A 16737-nucleotide genomic window follows, 5' to 3' on the forward strand; every position below is an offset into this window, starting at 1 on the left:
AGTTTTCGTGGAACAAACGGATAGTGTTACTTAGTGCATCCACAAGTATATCACATGTTGACGGGAGTTTTGGGACATTTGTCAAATAACTAATTGAGGAAAGTTTGTTATTTTCAATGCATTGTTTTTTTTTTTTGTGTTACGTATAATCAATATATTGAAAATTAAAATATTTTTTAATGATATATTAGGGCTATCTCTTGAAGTATTACTGTCCTATGATCTCGTTTAACAAGCTTATAACATACGGCCGAAAAATAAAAATAAAAATATAAAATGAACACTTGTTTTCATTGTTTTCTGGTCCGACTTTCATTTACAATTGCAGAATTGATAAAGCATGACATATTAAAAGAGCAAAAGGCATTCCCATTCGAGTTTGCTTTTCATTCCAAGTAAAGTTAATTAATGATATAAAATTAATAATTCGATAAGAATTTTATATAGAGAGTTGTTCAACTGAAATCTAACTTAATGCCATGATTGGGCAAATAAGAACTACTTAAATGTGACGTAAAGTCAACTAACCACGGACAGGTTCTGAATTGGCAGTTCTTGATTGACAAATAATCCTTCTGATTAATTATTTTATTTTGATTTGGCCCGTACGCTTTACTGACCTATATATCCAAATTATCAAAATTCCAAACATTCAAAACGCAAATTAAATGATAATATAATATGCACCGTTCAAATTCGAACATTGATTGACATCATTCAAATTAGAATTGTGCGTACAATTCTGATAAAAAAAAACATCATTCAAATTCAAAAGTTTTAGAAATACATAGCATGGATTGACCTTCTATGTGTCGTATCCATTCAAGTAGCATTCACCCATATTTATTCTTTTCATGAAATTTTCGAGAATGAAGCTGTCATCTTCTGAATTACAATAAAATTGACATAAAGTCCAAAAACAAAGAGGCAGGTAAAAAAAAAAAAAAGAATCATCCGCAAGTGTTAGTTTTTTTTTTTCAAGGGAGTGTCGCTTTCAAATGTTCCAAGATCTTAATAGTTGATTTTAATTTAATAATAAATTATTATTTTGCTGATCGAGAGGTTCGCGAGTTTGGTCATCGACCCTTTTTGACTTGGGGTAGATTGTTAGATAGCTTTGCTTTTAACTTATTCTGCGTGCTATTGCGTGAATTAATTCATATTATTCGATGTCCTTTTAGGGGTCAAACTAGTTTGTTCGCACGTACTGAATAGATTGCGACATGGAATATTAGGTTTGACTGCTATTGACACGGCAATTTTTATTTATTTTTTTGTTCTTTTTCGGTTTTGCCTCGAAGCTGTGTCGTTTCCACTATGGCCAAACTAAGACTAGTTTAGGAATGATTAAATTATCGAGGGAGTAAAGATATGGATTGGAGAATTTATTCGATGTCGAAAATGCCCATCACCTAGATCTCGGACGGGGAAAACTTTTGGAATTCTGAAATTACAGACATAACCCAAAGATTTTTTTAACAATAAAATGACATTAAAACTGACTTGGAACCATCTTTTTGGTGCTTTGCATGATGAGGAAGTTTCACCAGAAATAAGGTAAATACGAAGCATCCAAAATACCTAGTAATTTCACCGAGTAACTTACAAGGAAAAAAAAAGCAATTAAGTTTAAGACTAATATTACAAAAACCTCAAACCGTTGCACTTGTGATAAATTTACGTCAAATTAATTTATTGATTATCATAAACCCTAATTGATACACTTATAACATATTAGTCACAAACTGATTTTTAAATCATCAAAAACTCTAAATTAGTATATTTGTGAGAAATTTACCCTCCATTAATTTTTTTTTTTTTCGAAAAGTCTATGCCCAAATTTTGAAGAATTTTTTTTTGTGTGAAATTAATTGATTGCTTGATTTAGCGAGACAATCGAGGTTTTTCACTTCCAATTTTGCTCATTTGCAAACTAAAAGCAATTTGTTACGAATGTTCTATTTTTAAATTGGACCACTTAGGTTTATCGAATCAAATAAGTAAATATTTGATCAAAGCGCACAAACTAGCATAGAACCTAATTAAGCGATTCCGAACATGGAATTCCTCCAAAGGCCACTAATTTTTCCACACGAATTCGGCAATTCCACCAAAAAAAAAATAATAAAAATAAAAAGGAAAAGGGGAAAAAGATCCGGGAATTGATATGATGGACAAGCGAAGGGGAACAAAAGAGCATTCGCATGAAGAGTGTGAACGTCCAGACAGGACAACAAGCATTCGATGACGAGCATGATGTGGATGACAAACAGCTGGCATCCACCAAGTCAACCGTTGACCGGTGACGTGTCGCCGCACCAGGCCCGAGCTCACGCTTTCGCCGTGCACCCTCGCCGCACCCGAACCCAAGATCAGTTCCCCCATCCACCCCTTCCTTCCTCCCGTTCCTTCCTTTCTCCGGGGGACCAAACACGAGACGGATCACGTGATCCGAGCCCGAGGCTAGCCCCACCCGAGCCGACCTGTCACCCGCCCGAGCCTCGCGTACGGGCTGCCCACGTAGGCTCGGACAGCCGTTTGGTCCCCCGAACTCCATTCCCAATAAAGAAAAAAAACCCCAGCGAGTAAACACCACACCAGTAAAACAACTCGTAAACAACTATTTCATTAAATAAATAAATAAATAAGAAATAGTGAATTGCGGTGGCGAAGCAAAGCAAAAAGCAAAGCTTGCAGCGTAGCCTTCAGACAAAGACCAGACCAGACCAGACCAGTCTAGCGAGGACTGTAGCGTAGCGAGATTTTCTTTCCTTCTTCGTCTTCTCCGAGAAGCCAACGCGAGTGGATCGCTCTCGAGAGCGAGAGAGGCGGCGACGATCCATCATCATCATCGTCACCGGCAAGCGCAAGATCGTCAACCCTCCGTGTCCCGCCTGGTCCTCCCTTCCTTCTCCCTCAAGCCACCTCCCCTCTCTCTCTCTCTCTCTCTCTCTCTCTCTCTCCCTGCGTGTATAAATTCTCGTTGACAGCCAGTCGCCTCCATTATAGCTCTCACGCTTTGAACCGCTCGGACAGCACTCGCCCTCTTCACGGAAAAGCAGTTCTCCACTATAAAGCCAGACCCCCGCCACCACACCCCAGCACCTCTGCTCTCGTCTCTGCCATGGCGAAGCAGAGGGTCGTCGCGGTGAGGTCTCGCTTCCAGACCGTGCTGTCGGTCGTGATATGCGCAATGTGCTTGACGACGAGTGACCGTCTTGGCGTTCTTGCTATCCTTGATCCGAACGACTTCTTGGCCCTCCAATCGATCCGGAAGTCGCTCGACGACATGCCCGGGTCCACCTTCTTCAGCTCCTGGGACTTCACCGCCGACCCATGCAACTTCGCCGGCGTCCTCTGCGACGCCGACCGGGTGATCGCCCTCAACCTCGGGGACCCCCGGGCCGGCTCCCCGGGCCTGACCGGCCGCATCGACGCGGCGGTCGGCCGGCTCTCCTCCCTCGCCGAGCTCACCGTCGTCCCGGGCCGGGTCTACGGGTCGCTGCCGCAGACGCTGTACCAGCTCAAGAGCCTCCGGTTCCTCGCCGTCAGCCGGAACTTCATCTCCGGCGAGATTCCGGCGAACCTCGGCCTGCTCCGGAGCCTCCGCACGCTCGACCTCAGCTACAACCAGCTAACCGGAGCGATCCCCCGCGCCGTCGGCACGTTGCCGGAGCTCTCCAATCTCATCCTCTGCCACAACAAGCTGTCCGGCTCGGTCCCCCCGTTCGTCTCCGAGTCGCTGACCCGGCTCGACCTCAAGCACAACGACCTCTCCGGCACGCTGGGGCCGCTCACCCTCCCGGCCTCGCTGCAGTACCTCTCCCTCTCGTGGAACCAGCTGGGCGGGCCGGTCGACGGGGTCCTGAGCCGGATGGACCGGCTCAACTACCTCGACCTCAGCATGAACCGGTTCTCGGGCCCGATCCCGGCCCGGCTCTTGGCGTTCCCGATCACGAACCTCCAGCTGCAGCGCAACTGGCTGGAGGGGCCGGTCGAGCCGGCGAGCCAGGTGTCGATCCCGACCGTCGATCTCAGCTACAACAGGCTGTCGGGGCAGATATCCCCGATGTTCTCGACGGTGCAGAACCTGTACCTGAACAACAACCGGTTCACGGGGCAGGTGCCCGGCTCTTTCGTGGACCGGCTGCTGGCCGCGAACATCCAGACGCTGTACCTGCAGCACAACTTCCTGACGGGGATCGAGATCAATCCGACGGCGGACATTCCGCTCAGCACCTCGTTTTGCCTACAGTACAATTGCATGGTCCCGCCCGTACAGACGCCTTGCCCGTTGAAGGCCGGGAAGCAGAAGACGCGGCCTACTTCGCAGTGCAGCCAGTGGCGAGGGTAAAATGGGGAGGAATTCGGGTAAGCTTCTCGGTTACTTTTTTTTTTATTTATTTTGTCCTTTTGTCTTTTGGGAGGGGGCAAAATTGGAAGAAAAGATACGTATAGGATTAAAATTTGGGAAATTTTAATTAATTTGGTGGGAGGCGGGGCAGGGCGGGGGTTGGGTTTTTGATTCAATTTATTTATTCGTCACTGCGTCAGTGATAGATGTTTGGGTAAATAGAGAAATAATAAGAGGTCTGGTTGGAAAATATTATCATAGATGTTTCGAGGGGTTAATATATGCTGCTTGTTAATTACTGCCAGTAATATGAGTATATGTTTCTGCAATTATTTTTTTTCTTTGGAATTACGGTTATCTTTTAGTTCTCCATAGAATACTTATTGGGGGTGTTGGAATCTTGTAATTTTTCAATTGCAAAACAAGTGTTTTTGGATTTTTGAGAGGGTAATTTATTCTCTCTCTGGGCAATTAATCTAATGGAGATGGGAAGTAAGATTTCTTTTGCAAATTGACCAATCTCGTGACCCTTTTGCCCTTGAAGAGAAGATTTTATTTTGCCGGGCGACTAGGCTCCAAGTCAATTCAACACCACCTTTTCCACAATTAGACTTCTCCCTCTAATGGGACTCGTTTTGACCCCTGTCCTTTCATTCTAAATAGTCATTATCAGAAAAACCAAAAAGACAAACTCCACCGACCATCCAACAATAAATATAACCCTGAATTGCACGGGAAATTCTCATACTATCGCTGCCAATTTTCGGTTTTTCGAGTTAAATAAAAGTCAAAAAATAAGAGGTTGAGGTAATTCAAACGGGTAAATTTTTATGGCATTTCCAAGTTTTGTTTCTTTCTGGGCAAACGAATTTAAATATAGAATGGGATATATAGTTGGTAGACACAATAATGTTTAGCCCAAAAGAAGTGAAAAAGCATAGAAATAATTTTTTCAAGATAGATGAGATGAGACACTCACAGCAGGCCAGGCTGGCAAATCAACAACTCTCAAACCCTAATACAATCATTGTAAGAGAGGAATGCATTGTTATCAGACCTAGGCTTTGTTCACCACTACACTCCACAGGTGTTGGGTAATGTTGAGACATGCAGGCCAATCATGGCGAAATGGTTCCACGTTCGATTTGCTTTTAACTCATGCAAGCAAGGCATTGATTCAGTGCCAAGCACTAAAAAGCTAACTAAGATTTTGTCGATCGATTTAATTAATGAGCCGCTCGGCACTTTATTGGAGTTAGAGCTCGAAAGGGATGATGCCCTGGAGAGACAAGCTGCAGCTTCATACTTTGCTGCATAGTAATCACCATGCTCCAAAAGGACAAAAGGAAGGGAGAATTGTTCAATTAGGCAATAATAAAGTGTTAGCATTGGAATTGGATACAAAGATTTAGAATAAAATTGATAAAATCGAAAACCTTAGAAATGTATTGGTATCGATTCGATACGTTTAGGAGTGGTTAAATAATTTTCTCGAGGAAAAAGATTGATGAAGGTTCAAAATAAATACAAAGCTCATGGTTAATGAAGAAGGGGTTTTTAAGAAGTGGTTTTCACACAAAAAGAGAATCTATCTATAAATTAAAACCAAAACATGTGTTTGTTTCCTCTTTTCTTTCTAGTCCATTATTACCTTTGGGTTAAGATATATAAAAATCAAAACTGTCAATTAATCTTCCTTCACAAAGTAACCAAATATTCACACGTTTTATAAATACCCACCAGGCACTGCATCCACTTAATTACATGATTTACCCAATTTCTCCAAAAAAAAATTGACATATAGAACGCTAGTATTTACTTACTTAAGCTCTCAAAACCCAAAAAAAAAAAAAAAAAATATATTAAGAAAGTAAAATTTTGGGCCGGGGGGGGGAAGTTACCGTGGACAGACGACAAAAGGCAGGTCGACTTTAATGCGAACGTTCACATCGACATTCTTTTAATGCGAACGTTCACATCGACATTCTTTCTCACTTAGGACAAAACCACATAGGCAATTTCCAAGACAATGTCCATTTTACCCATTTTTCCTTCCTTCCTCTTAAGAGAAGAAGAAATTTGACTAGGGAGAGCGTAAAAGCTTTACAACTAATCCCACTTTTGGTTTATAATTTATATATTTTGGAAGGGGAGCTAAAACTAAAGCCTTCTAAAGATCTTACTTTTCAGTTGAATCTACATAGGCCTGCATATGAGAAAAGTCCATCGGGTCTACCAAAAATTGAACCAGACCAAAGCGAATCGAATGGCCTCTAATTAACTACTCACTCGAGATCCTCGAAGGTAGAAAGAGACACTGCTATTCGTTTTATTCTAATCCAGCCGGGATGAGGAGGAATTCACTCATTTTAAGACTTGTGAATACGTACTTTGGTCTCTCGAATGGTGAGAGGGCAAAGTCCAGTCGAAAATCGAAAGCGTATCGGACGCAAAGCGGAGACTTCGGCAGATAAAGATTTTTTTTTTTTTTTTATTACGAACTTTGACCAGTGTCCAGTTACAGGGTCTGAGCAGCTCAGTCGCCCGGATCGCAATTTTGCCACGCCATTTATTTGGGAAACTACGCTTTCAAGAAAGATTTTCTCCACTGAAGTAGACACCGAGGGAATGGAAGCTTGTAACAAGCAACAATGGCTCACAGTCACAATTACATTCGAAAGGTCGATTATGTACAACGAAATTCACACGAATCGCGTGTCGTTTGGGACTATAGCTTGAATGATACACCTTATCTGTACATGAGATGGAACTTATTAGGACTATATAAGCGATTATTTATCCGGCCAACCGTCATCGAGTGAAAAATAGTAAGCATCTTTTAATACAAATGCCGCCTCCGGATCCTCTTCTTCATCGCCGGGATCTCAGTTTCTCCGTTCCCAAAGAATTCCCATTTCACAATATCCCCATCCCAAGAAGAGCTCACAATCATCGGGTACTCCGGGTGCCAACTGCAGTCTCTGACCGGCGATTTATGGTGCTTGAGGGCCGCAACTTGAGCTCCAGTCACCTATTCGAAGCAAATTCAACAAAAAAAAACACCGAAAAATTCTTACATAGTGAATACTATCTACGCAGAGACGAAACATGTATGCAAATGTACGGTTTTGTGTATATGCATCTTGAGTACATTTGATAACAGATGCTACATAACAATTCGATTATGATGAGAATGTATCTCATTGGACCTCTTGATCCTCATGCCGAATGTCGAAGGAGAAGCGCATATTCAGTCGGAGAATCTTCTTCCACTCTTGTGACTAGCCAACAAGAAGGAGAAGCACCCGCTTTTGTTATGCGTAAGAGTGTAAAAAGTTTTTCCAGCATAATTTCAAGTGACCGGTATGGGTCAACAAAATTTAGATTTCATGCCATCCTATATTTGGCATCTCCATGTTGATGTTAAAACAGGACAACAACAAACATAATTCTGAAGTAGAACGACCTAGTACGAAAAGAATTACGTGCCACATCATAGATATAAACACAGGAATCATGGGATCCAGTGTAGATATACTTTGACCAGTGCTGCACACAATAAATTCATGAAATTAACGAGTTAGTCTTGGTAAAAGGACTCGCCCACATTAACTGCAAACTAAATCAGCATTCGAGCTTATTAGGAGCTTGGTGTGGATCATACTTGGGCGCCACATACTCATTTACAGATTTAATTTGAACTTTCAATCAATGTTTGCTTCTTCTTACCTATGTACTGGGGAGAAGTAGCACCGAATAAGAGTACGCAACACCGAATGGCCTTTATATGTTGCCACTGACAGATCAAAAGGGTGTTTCGAATCCCTAGCCCGGGGTGGGTAGTCCATCCATCTGTAATCCCATTCGAAATTCCTAAAGCCTCGACGACTGCACCAAATCAACCAAAGTAAAAGAGTTAAAACTCTGCTCTCCTCCATCTCTGGCAGAAAAGAGATGTAAGCAAGCCCATTGAAAGAGGATTAATTCAAAAGAGTCAACAAAGAACTCGGCCAGTCATCTATCTGCACCTCATACATCAATATGCATCTCCAACTTCGAGTTCTAATACTTCCATCTGCTCATCATTTTCATGCTCATATATTGCATTGCAACAATTCACATCAACATAATTGTTCACTCGGCTTCCATTTTTAAAGTACGCAAATAAGGAAAAATATGATTTTCAATGCACTGGTTTTTCTCAAGATAAATTTAATCAATGTTTCCAAAGCAGAACCTTTCCTCATTAGGTATGTTTAACCAGTGCCTCTGGAGCACTAGAGGCACTGCTCTACAGGCACTCATTAACATAACTTTTAATAAAAAACTGGAAGTAGGCATTAATGCTTAGGGACGTCAAAATCAAATTCCATGCAGCACACGGAACTTGAGCACACCGACCAGATATCAGAGCCCATTTTCCGGATATCCCAAAGTTTGATCGTCTGATCTTTGCCATTTGATATGAAATAACGACCATCACCACGGCTATCAATGAACGTAATGCCTTCAAGGTGTCCCATTAGAACTCCTGCAGGTTTATTTCTGGCACTCAGGCAACGTCTATCCCACACCTACAAAATTAATAATGTCATTTCCCTAGAGAACCAAAATTCCAGCTTGCTTCAGTTCTCCTCTGAACTCATAAATCTCGATTCCTCCATTTCTTTAACATTGAATGATGACAAATAGGGTCATTCGTGCGGTGCTCAAAGGCACTGCCTGAAGGATGAATTAGCAGCATATCAAGGTTTTGTCTGCTGTAGATACTTTCTCAGATGACACAACCCCATAGTTGTAACAATCTATCATTTAAGGAGCAGCTTGGGAAGGTTAAAAAAAAATGAAACGGGTCTTATAACAAAACAATGGCTTCCACTTGCTTTCGTTTAAAAGCGCTAAAAATCTAGCCAAGATTACATCTAGTGAATGGGACAGATGTTGTAATTTTAGACACAATTAGACTTGAGTACGTTACACTGAAGAAAAGAACATGCCTTCTGAGAGTGGAAAACTTAGTGTCAGAATAATAATTACAATTAATTACTACTGCCAGAGCTTCAAGCCAAAATTTAATTGAACTGCATGTCAGGAGAAACCAACAATAGACACTCGAAATCAACAGAAAAAGAAGTGTGACATTGAAAAACAATTGGGCTAAGTACTTTGATGGTGTCACTTAATCTAATTGCCAAATGAATGCTATATAATTGTTTGACTGATGAACTTCATCATGGTTGAGAACGGAGATAAAATAGGCCAACATCAAATTGTAGGAAGCAAGTGAACAATACCATAATCACATGTTTCATCATTTCTTACCAGTCCATCAATAGTAAAAAAATTCAAAGACCTACCTAATTGTAACGTCAATCAGATACTGGACATGCCTCCCACACAATGTCTTGTTGACAGGGTGAGCCAGCTTTTATTTTTTTCTCAGATAATAATCATGATAGTTATGATATTAAAGTTTGCAGTTGCAAGTTCTCGCTATGCATGTGTTCATAAATTTGCGCAATATGCTCAGTTATTTATATGACCATGAGAATATCATAAATAGGATGATACAAGCAATAAGAATGAACAAGCCTTTTCCACCACTGCCTTATGTGTGATATCAATTGTAAATGAGCACATTTGTTTGCATTGGGTGCAAAATAGGCTAAGACAGTGGATGCGAACACCAATTACATGGGAAGTGTCTATGAAACACAATTAAGAGAACTGATGAATAAACTAAAAAGAATCCCACAATTGCTTCCACAACGACTGGATTATCACCCATCTAATAACGTGTTGAATGTGCATCATATCCAAATAATTTACACAAGTTAATATAACCAAAGGCTATTTAAAAAAAAAAAAAAAAAAAAACAACAACTAAAGTGACCAAAAGATCTCCAGGGAATTGAGCTTAAGTACCTTGCAGTATGTATCATCACTCCCAGAATAAATTATATGACCACTTTCATCAGCAAAGCATACTGTGTTCACATCAGACTGCAATTTAAAAAACAAAATCAGATTCTAAAAACTTGTTGAGTTCTATTTCTCCAGCAGAAGTTGACAAAGTAGAATAGATATTCAGGAATGGAGATGGCAGTAGACGCATGAAGTAGGAGAAAATAATTGGATAAAATAATGATTAGGTGCAACCAGAGGAAGGGACCTGAAGGTAAAGACTCACTAACTCTGCAGATATTCAGGTTCTAACCAACCAATGCACTCATCTCTTTTAAGCTTATGATGATATCGGAGTATAAGGTTTTCTGAAGGTAACTGTGTGCATGGATTGGTTTTGAAAACATATTAACTGCATGTAAATTGGGTACTCAATGCACAGTAATCCACAAGACAAAGTGCACAAGCAATTTATTCTTTTCCCCCTATAATCTTTTAACTTTTGCACTTGCATTCTGATGTGCATACTTCCTCAGCTAAAGATGCAGTAGGAGAAAGAGTTCTGACAAAGAAGTCCCTCATTCCTTTTCCAACCTCAAAGGATAATTGCATGAGAGGCGACCACAATTTAAGTCCACTTTGACCACTATATAACAGGAAAGGGAAAGAACAACAAAACCCGAAAATTTCGTCAAGCCGCCTTTTCATTTGAAAAATCATTTTGCCTAACAACCTGAGAAAAGAAAGTAGAATCTCCAATTTTGGCATAGTGACCTCGCAGAAGCATGGGTGGAAAATCAAGATGAATAATCCAGGCAACAAATCCTTTTCGTAATTCACTCATTTTCACCAATACCAGATATTTGCATTGTGCAAAAACTAATACTTGAAGACTGGAAATAAAATAACTGCCTTGAATCATTAATAGACTTCTGGAGTTTCCATGATAAAGGAAAAAGAAAAAGAAAACCACAGGGAAAGTGGAAACTTAATTTAATGGTAGCTAACTGACAACATTGTTGGGTGGTAATTCTCAATAAAACCAGCTGTACAAGACTAACTCTAAAATTGAGTGGGAAAAAAAATTCTTGGCCTATATGTTCATCATTTCTGGGATCAAGAATTTGACATATCAGCTGCCCAGGGAGGGTTCAGAATTGCAACTCACGGCATATTGCAGGGACATTTTTCAATTACTTTTAATGGTTCTTACATTTCCAAAGATATGTATCACCTTTTGCATGAAGAGATTTGTCATATCAGCTGCCAAGAGAGGTTTGAAATCATAATTCAAGGCTGGTTACCAAGAATCCAAAATCATGGCGTATTGCTCAGGAAATCACCAATTACTGTTAAGGGCTATTATATCTCCAAAAGGAAAGAATTTACTCAGGCAGATAGAGATCCATTCAAAACCAAACTTATATAGAACCAGATTCGAAAGAATAAAAGCAACACTGCGGGAACACTGAGCACCAACCTTCTAAGTTCTGAGTAGTTGGCAAAAGCGTATCAGGAACAAATCCAAAAAAGCACAAGAACTACCAAAGTTTTACCTCATGTGCTGGAATTCTGAGGGAAAGCTTATTTGCCACAAGATCATAGACATATATAGAATCGTCGCTGCTTCCAGCAACGACTTCTCGTCCATCGGTAGAAAATTTAACAGAGAAGATTCCAAAGAATATGGTCCACTGTCAGCGGAAAAATCCAAACCCTCATGGATCTCCTGCAGATAATAGAAGAGGTATGGAGTCATATAACCTCAACTCAAGAATGCCTAGCAAACATATTCTGAAAGAAAATCAACATGGGAGGCAAGATGGTGAACTCCAATAACATAAGCACCATATCTCCAAGCCAAGAAACCTATCAATCCATCATTTTGCTTAAAATGAAATCTTCAGGAGATTGTTCATTTCATCAACATCGGACAAGATAAAAGGAACTCCTGCATAATCTTGTCTATTTTCTCGAATGTTTCTTTCAAAAGTTTTGATCCAAAATTGTAAGGATAGTCAGAAAAATCAGAACTCCATGGGAATTCATTAACCGGCATCACCTTAAGATTTGTAAAAGCTCAAAGTCAGGCCTCTCATATGCACAATAAGCATGCTCATGCCATCAAACTACCACAATCGTAGTAGCTCATAATAGTACATTATGTAGTTCTTGTCCAGCTTAGTGAATACAGACACTTGGCTAGGGAAGAAAAGGGGAAAAACCATCAAAAGAATGCAGATGTGATTATAAACCTGATAAATTTATCATTTTAAGTGCTTCAAAAAGTGTGCAAAGGACACAGGTGCCGCGAGTAATTAAAGGTACTAACGATTCAGTTTCCTCTGCCAAATTTACCAAAAGAATGTTCTGTTAGAAAACTGCTGCAGGAACTAACCAAAATCAGGTGAGAAATTTGAAAATCTTATCACTGACTGCTCAATGATTGAATGAGAGGAATAGGAACTGTTTTCAGGCACAAGCTTTGATAAGCACAGCAGACCCATTTTAAAGCATATAAAGAATAAACTACAGAAGTACAAGAATTTCCAATATTTCAGGCCAACCTAAGCCTGGTGGAGTCAGGTTCTAGGAAAAAGTCCAAATGCTAAGAGCAGGAGTTCTTGGATCTATTCATTGGAGACTCTCAAATCACTTGTAACCTTCTTATTTACTCTAGCCAGCTGACTTAGGAACAACCACCTGATGCAGCCAAAAGATGATTGAGCCATAGTGAATCTGGCCATATTTCCTCAGGCAGAAACTGCACGTGAGAACTAATCAAGAGCTGCACAAGATTAAATACTGTGCATCCACAAGAAGGAGGCACAGAGACCCTCCAATGCTGCTTCAATTGAGTTCTGAGGGCTTTTAAACTCCCAAGTCAAAACATGCTGAATGAAAGTCTATCGAAATGTTGAGCTCAGAAGGGACTGGATAAAAGAAAACCAAAATTCTTGCTTGAACTATTTAAGTTATCCAGAATTTTAGGGCACCTGTTTTGCCCACCACAGGAGAAACCCAACTCAACCATGTTGGATTCCAATGAGAGCAAACCATCCTTGTAAGATTGCATGTGAATATAAATGATACAAACTTATATGCTTAAGAATGATCAGAAAATTGTCATGGTAGGCCAATGTGTCAAAGATGACATATTGCTTCTACAAGAAAAAAATAAATCTGAATTTAGTTATATTTTTACCGTGATGTTTGCAAGAGAATCCATAGCAGCGGAGCCGATGTCAACAATATGGACGATGGGTGACATACTGGCATACACCTGCAAGTTAGAGATAGATATGATATATCTTATTCTGCTAAGTAAGCAGGCAGTGTTTTTTGAGATATATGATATATCTATATTCAACTGATGATAGAATTAGCATATGAAGAAACAAGAAGGCTTCAACCTGCAGAAAGAAAGTGCTAAAGAATGTGAGTAATAAAATGCCATGACAAAATGCTTAAATTAACCCAGCAAAGATCAATTCTCTTGCTGTTCATAGAAATTCTTCCAGCATGCAATCACTTAAGAAATCCTTGTGTACACCAAGCACTGAATTCCATTCCCCTTGTATGCATCTAATCTTTTTTCTCCTCTTCTCAAGTGGCATCACAAATTCTCTAACATTGGAGAAGCCATATTCACGGTAAAAACAGAACAATACTCCAATCTACTATAGTATCACAAATGAGCAACTTGACTTTGAGAACCAGCTACTCACCAATCACGTGAAAGAGGCCTTGCATTACTATGGAATAACATCTGGTATGTATGATTATCCTAGCTCCTAGGACCTTTATCAAGAGCCAACAGTGAATTACATGAAACTATCTAAATAGCACTAGTAATTTCCTGAAGGATGGAAACACAAAAAGGCCAAGTATGACACGCAACTGTAGCTCTCAATGTACATTCCTATAAGAATGCCTGACAATAAATTAAAGCTAAAGACAGTCACATCCACACGAAAGAGAAATGCACATTCCAAGCAGAACAAAAACGAGAACAAGACTTGAAATATCTCTCAAAATACAGAAGAGTATGTTGGTTTTTCAGCATTCATGACCTCATTAGAAACTCTAAGAACTTGAGTTGATATCCAACTTATTTCCCATACATTTTAAATAATAAAAGAAGTGTCATCTTGAATAGTTTCTCTGACCCACTAACACCAGGGGCCAGAGTCGGCCCCCATGCCCCAAAAGTCAAATTTCACCATGAGTCACGCATAACACTTCTCAGGGAATAAAAACATCTACTCTATGTGTGTCTATCGATTTTACTACATACAAGTACAATATTTTGGCATAACAAAACTTATAATGTATATGCACACATGAAGTGAGCAACAGATGCTAGCAACATCCATATGCTGTGCCTAGTTTCTTGAGACTGAGTTGAGATGTTCTATGACTTGGAATACAAAAAGTTCAGGCGATAAAGATTTAGTTCATTGCAAGAGATACATGAACTCACAAGGTAACGTTGGTCAGGAGAAAGAGATGTATCAGTGATCGTCCACCGTAAACTCTTGGTAAGAATATTCTTCTGACATTTCCATCCTTTATCAACATTATAAATTCTAATGTGGCTACCCTGCAGAGGTTGTTGGAAAAGTAGAGTTAGAAATCAAACTTACTACATTGACACACCTTATATCATACAGCCAGATAAGAGGATACACCAAAAAAACCTGACATAGGAAATCTCTCTTAGGGTCAGGTTCTGTGACCACGGAAAGTGGTAAAATGTTGAAGCTTAAACAATTTAGTACATTACAATTCCCACAAAACATGTTCAAGTTCAAGTAAAACATGCTGTACCTGAAAGCCAGCAACAAATAGAGAACCATCAGCTGAAAATTGCGAAACATAAGCTCGACTATTCATCTGATCCAGGGCGAAGGACCATTAACAGGCACATATCTGCTCAGCATGTGACAGCAATCAGCGGAGGAGAACCTCCCTCTTCGTGAATAATTACACTCTCGACCCGCCAGCATCTTAACGGTGGAAACAGGCAGAGCCCGCCTCCCAGGGAAATCTCGGATCAAATGTTCATGGGGCCTCGACTTCAGATTCGTCAAATGCGCCAACTCATGATCCAAGCATCTCGGCAACTCATTCGGTCCCTGGCTGTTACCAACCCCATCCAAGCTCTTCTCGTCCTCACACGACTCAGGCTCAATCTCTAGTCTGCTCATCGCATACCCCATCTCAGCAATCGATCGCCAACCAGCACCAAAATGCATTGCCGTATTCATACCGCTAGTGGCAACAGAGTGAACAGCGACATTGCTCGATCCATGTCGCAGTTAAACAGTAATCCCACCACCAATCCTGCCAAACCAGTCCTTTTCCTTTTTAAAAACCAGTAGAAAGTACACTTAAGACGGGGGGAAACATCTTAATTCCGCCTTCACTAAGTGCAAACATGTAGAATACCGACCGACCGACCAACCAACCAACCAAAGCCAGACAATTAAACAACAGTCACGTTACAACCCAAGAATACGGTTTCCCGTAGCCGAAATCAAGAACTCGAGCATAAGAATATGAACCAAGAACTACGAGCACGCACACGGGACAATGAATTCCACCCAATTGTCCCAAAGAATTCTTGAAAAGGCCCACGACGACGGTCACAAGCGTGTCGAGATCAACCGTCACAAGATCAGTGGAAACCAGGCGCATGCATGAGCCCCCGACTCATCAGGGCAAAACCCAAAGAATCAATAAAGAACACCACACTGACCTGATGATCTCATGGGCTTTGTCTCCTTCTCCCCCGCCTCCTATGCTGAATGGATAATGCCCGACCTCTCTGTCTCTCCCTCTCTTTTCATTTTCCTTTTTTACTCCTCCCGAAATCACGCGAGTCCGGATGTCCTTCCGCGTGCTTATCGTGTATGTCTAGATGTCTAGTGCCGCCCCTCCTCGTTCGGTCAACGTCGCAGCGGGTTTGGTGCTCTGCACTCTCTCGCGCGCGCGCGTGCACCGGGCTCAGCTGTGGGCCGGCAATTTCATGCCAGCAATCACGTGATATGGTAAATACATAGCAACGTGCAAAACGGACCGTTCGAATTGTAACCATCCGAACTGGATCAGACCGGTCGATTGGATCCAATTCTCAGTATTATCGGTCTACTTCTCGATTCCTAAAAGTGACCGGACCCTACCGACTGAATATAATTTTTAATTTTATTATTTCTTCAAAAAAAATTAGTAAATGCAAACTCAATACTATTTTGGTCCGGTTTCAAGCAATGGCCAAAAATAATAATAATAATCGACTCCATTGGACTAGAGTGTAAGTGGTCCGCTTCTCGGTTTTCAGATTGAGAACAGATCATCTCTATTAATACATGATCGAATGCTCTAATCTTCATGCGTGCGCGCAACATTAATTTGCGTTAATTTCAAATGTTTTTAACTTCCAATTTTTGGTACAAGGTATGTTCTCGTACTCGGTC

General features: G+C 40.7%; 2 protein-coding genes across 2 annotated transcripts; one reads left to right on the forward strand and one right to left on the reverse strand.

The window, feature by feature from the left end:
• Positions 1 to 2719: 2719 nt before the first annotated feature.
• On the forward strand, positions 2720 to 4467 carry LOC120289401 (probable leucine-rich repeat receptor-like protein kinase IMK3). The gene has a single exon (XM_039304235.1). The coding sequence runs from the start codon at positions 3125 to 3127 to the stop codon at positions 4352 to 4354; it is 1230 nt and encodes a 409-aa protein (XP_039160169.1). The 5' UTR covers positions 2720 to 3124; the 3' UTR covers positions 4355 to 4467.
• A 2503-nt stretch (positions 4468 to 6970) lies between these two features.
• LOC104426708 (LEC14B protein) lies at positions 6971 to 16173 on the reverse strand. The gene is given in 13 exon segments (XM_010039842.3): positions 6971 to 7385; positions 7844 to 7896; positions 7899 to 7903; positions 8084 to 8242; positions 8756 to 8928; positions 10280 to 10357; positions 11815 to 11942; positions 11945 to 11987; positions 13464 to 13541; positions 14742 to 14861; positions 15089 to 15168; positions 15171 to 15604; positions 16020 to 16173. Coding segments are annotated over 12 exon segments (1467 nt in total). The 5' UTR covers positions 15529 to 15604; positions 16020 to 16173; the 3' UTR covers positions 6971 to 7193.
• Positions 16174 to 16737: the final 564 nt, after the last annotated feature.

Source organism: Eucalyptus grandis, chromosome 11 (genome assembly GCF_016545825.1).
Source record: "Eucalyptus grandis isolate ANBG69807.140 chromosome 11, ASM1654582v1, whole genome shotgun sequence".
Classification (NCBI taxonomy): domain Eukaryota; kingdom Viridiplantae; phylum Streptophyta; class Magnoliopsida; order Myrtales; family Myrtaceae; genus Eucalyptus; species Eucalyptus grandis.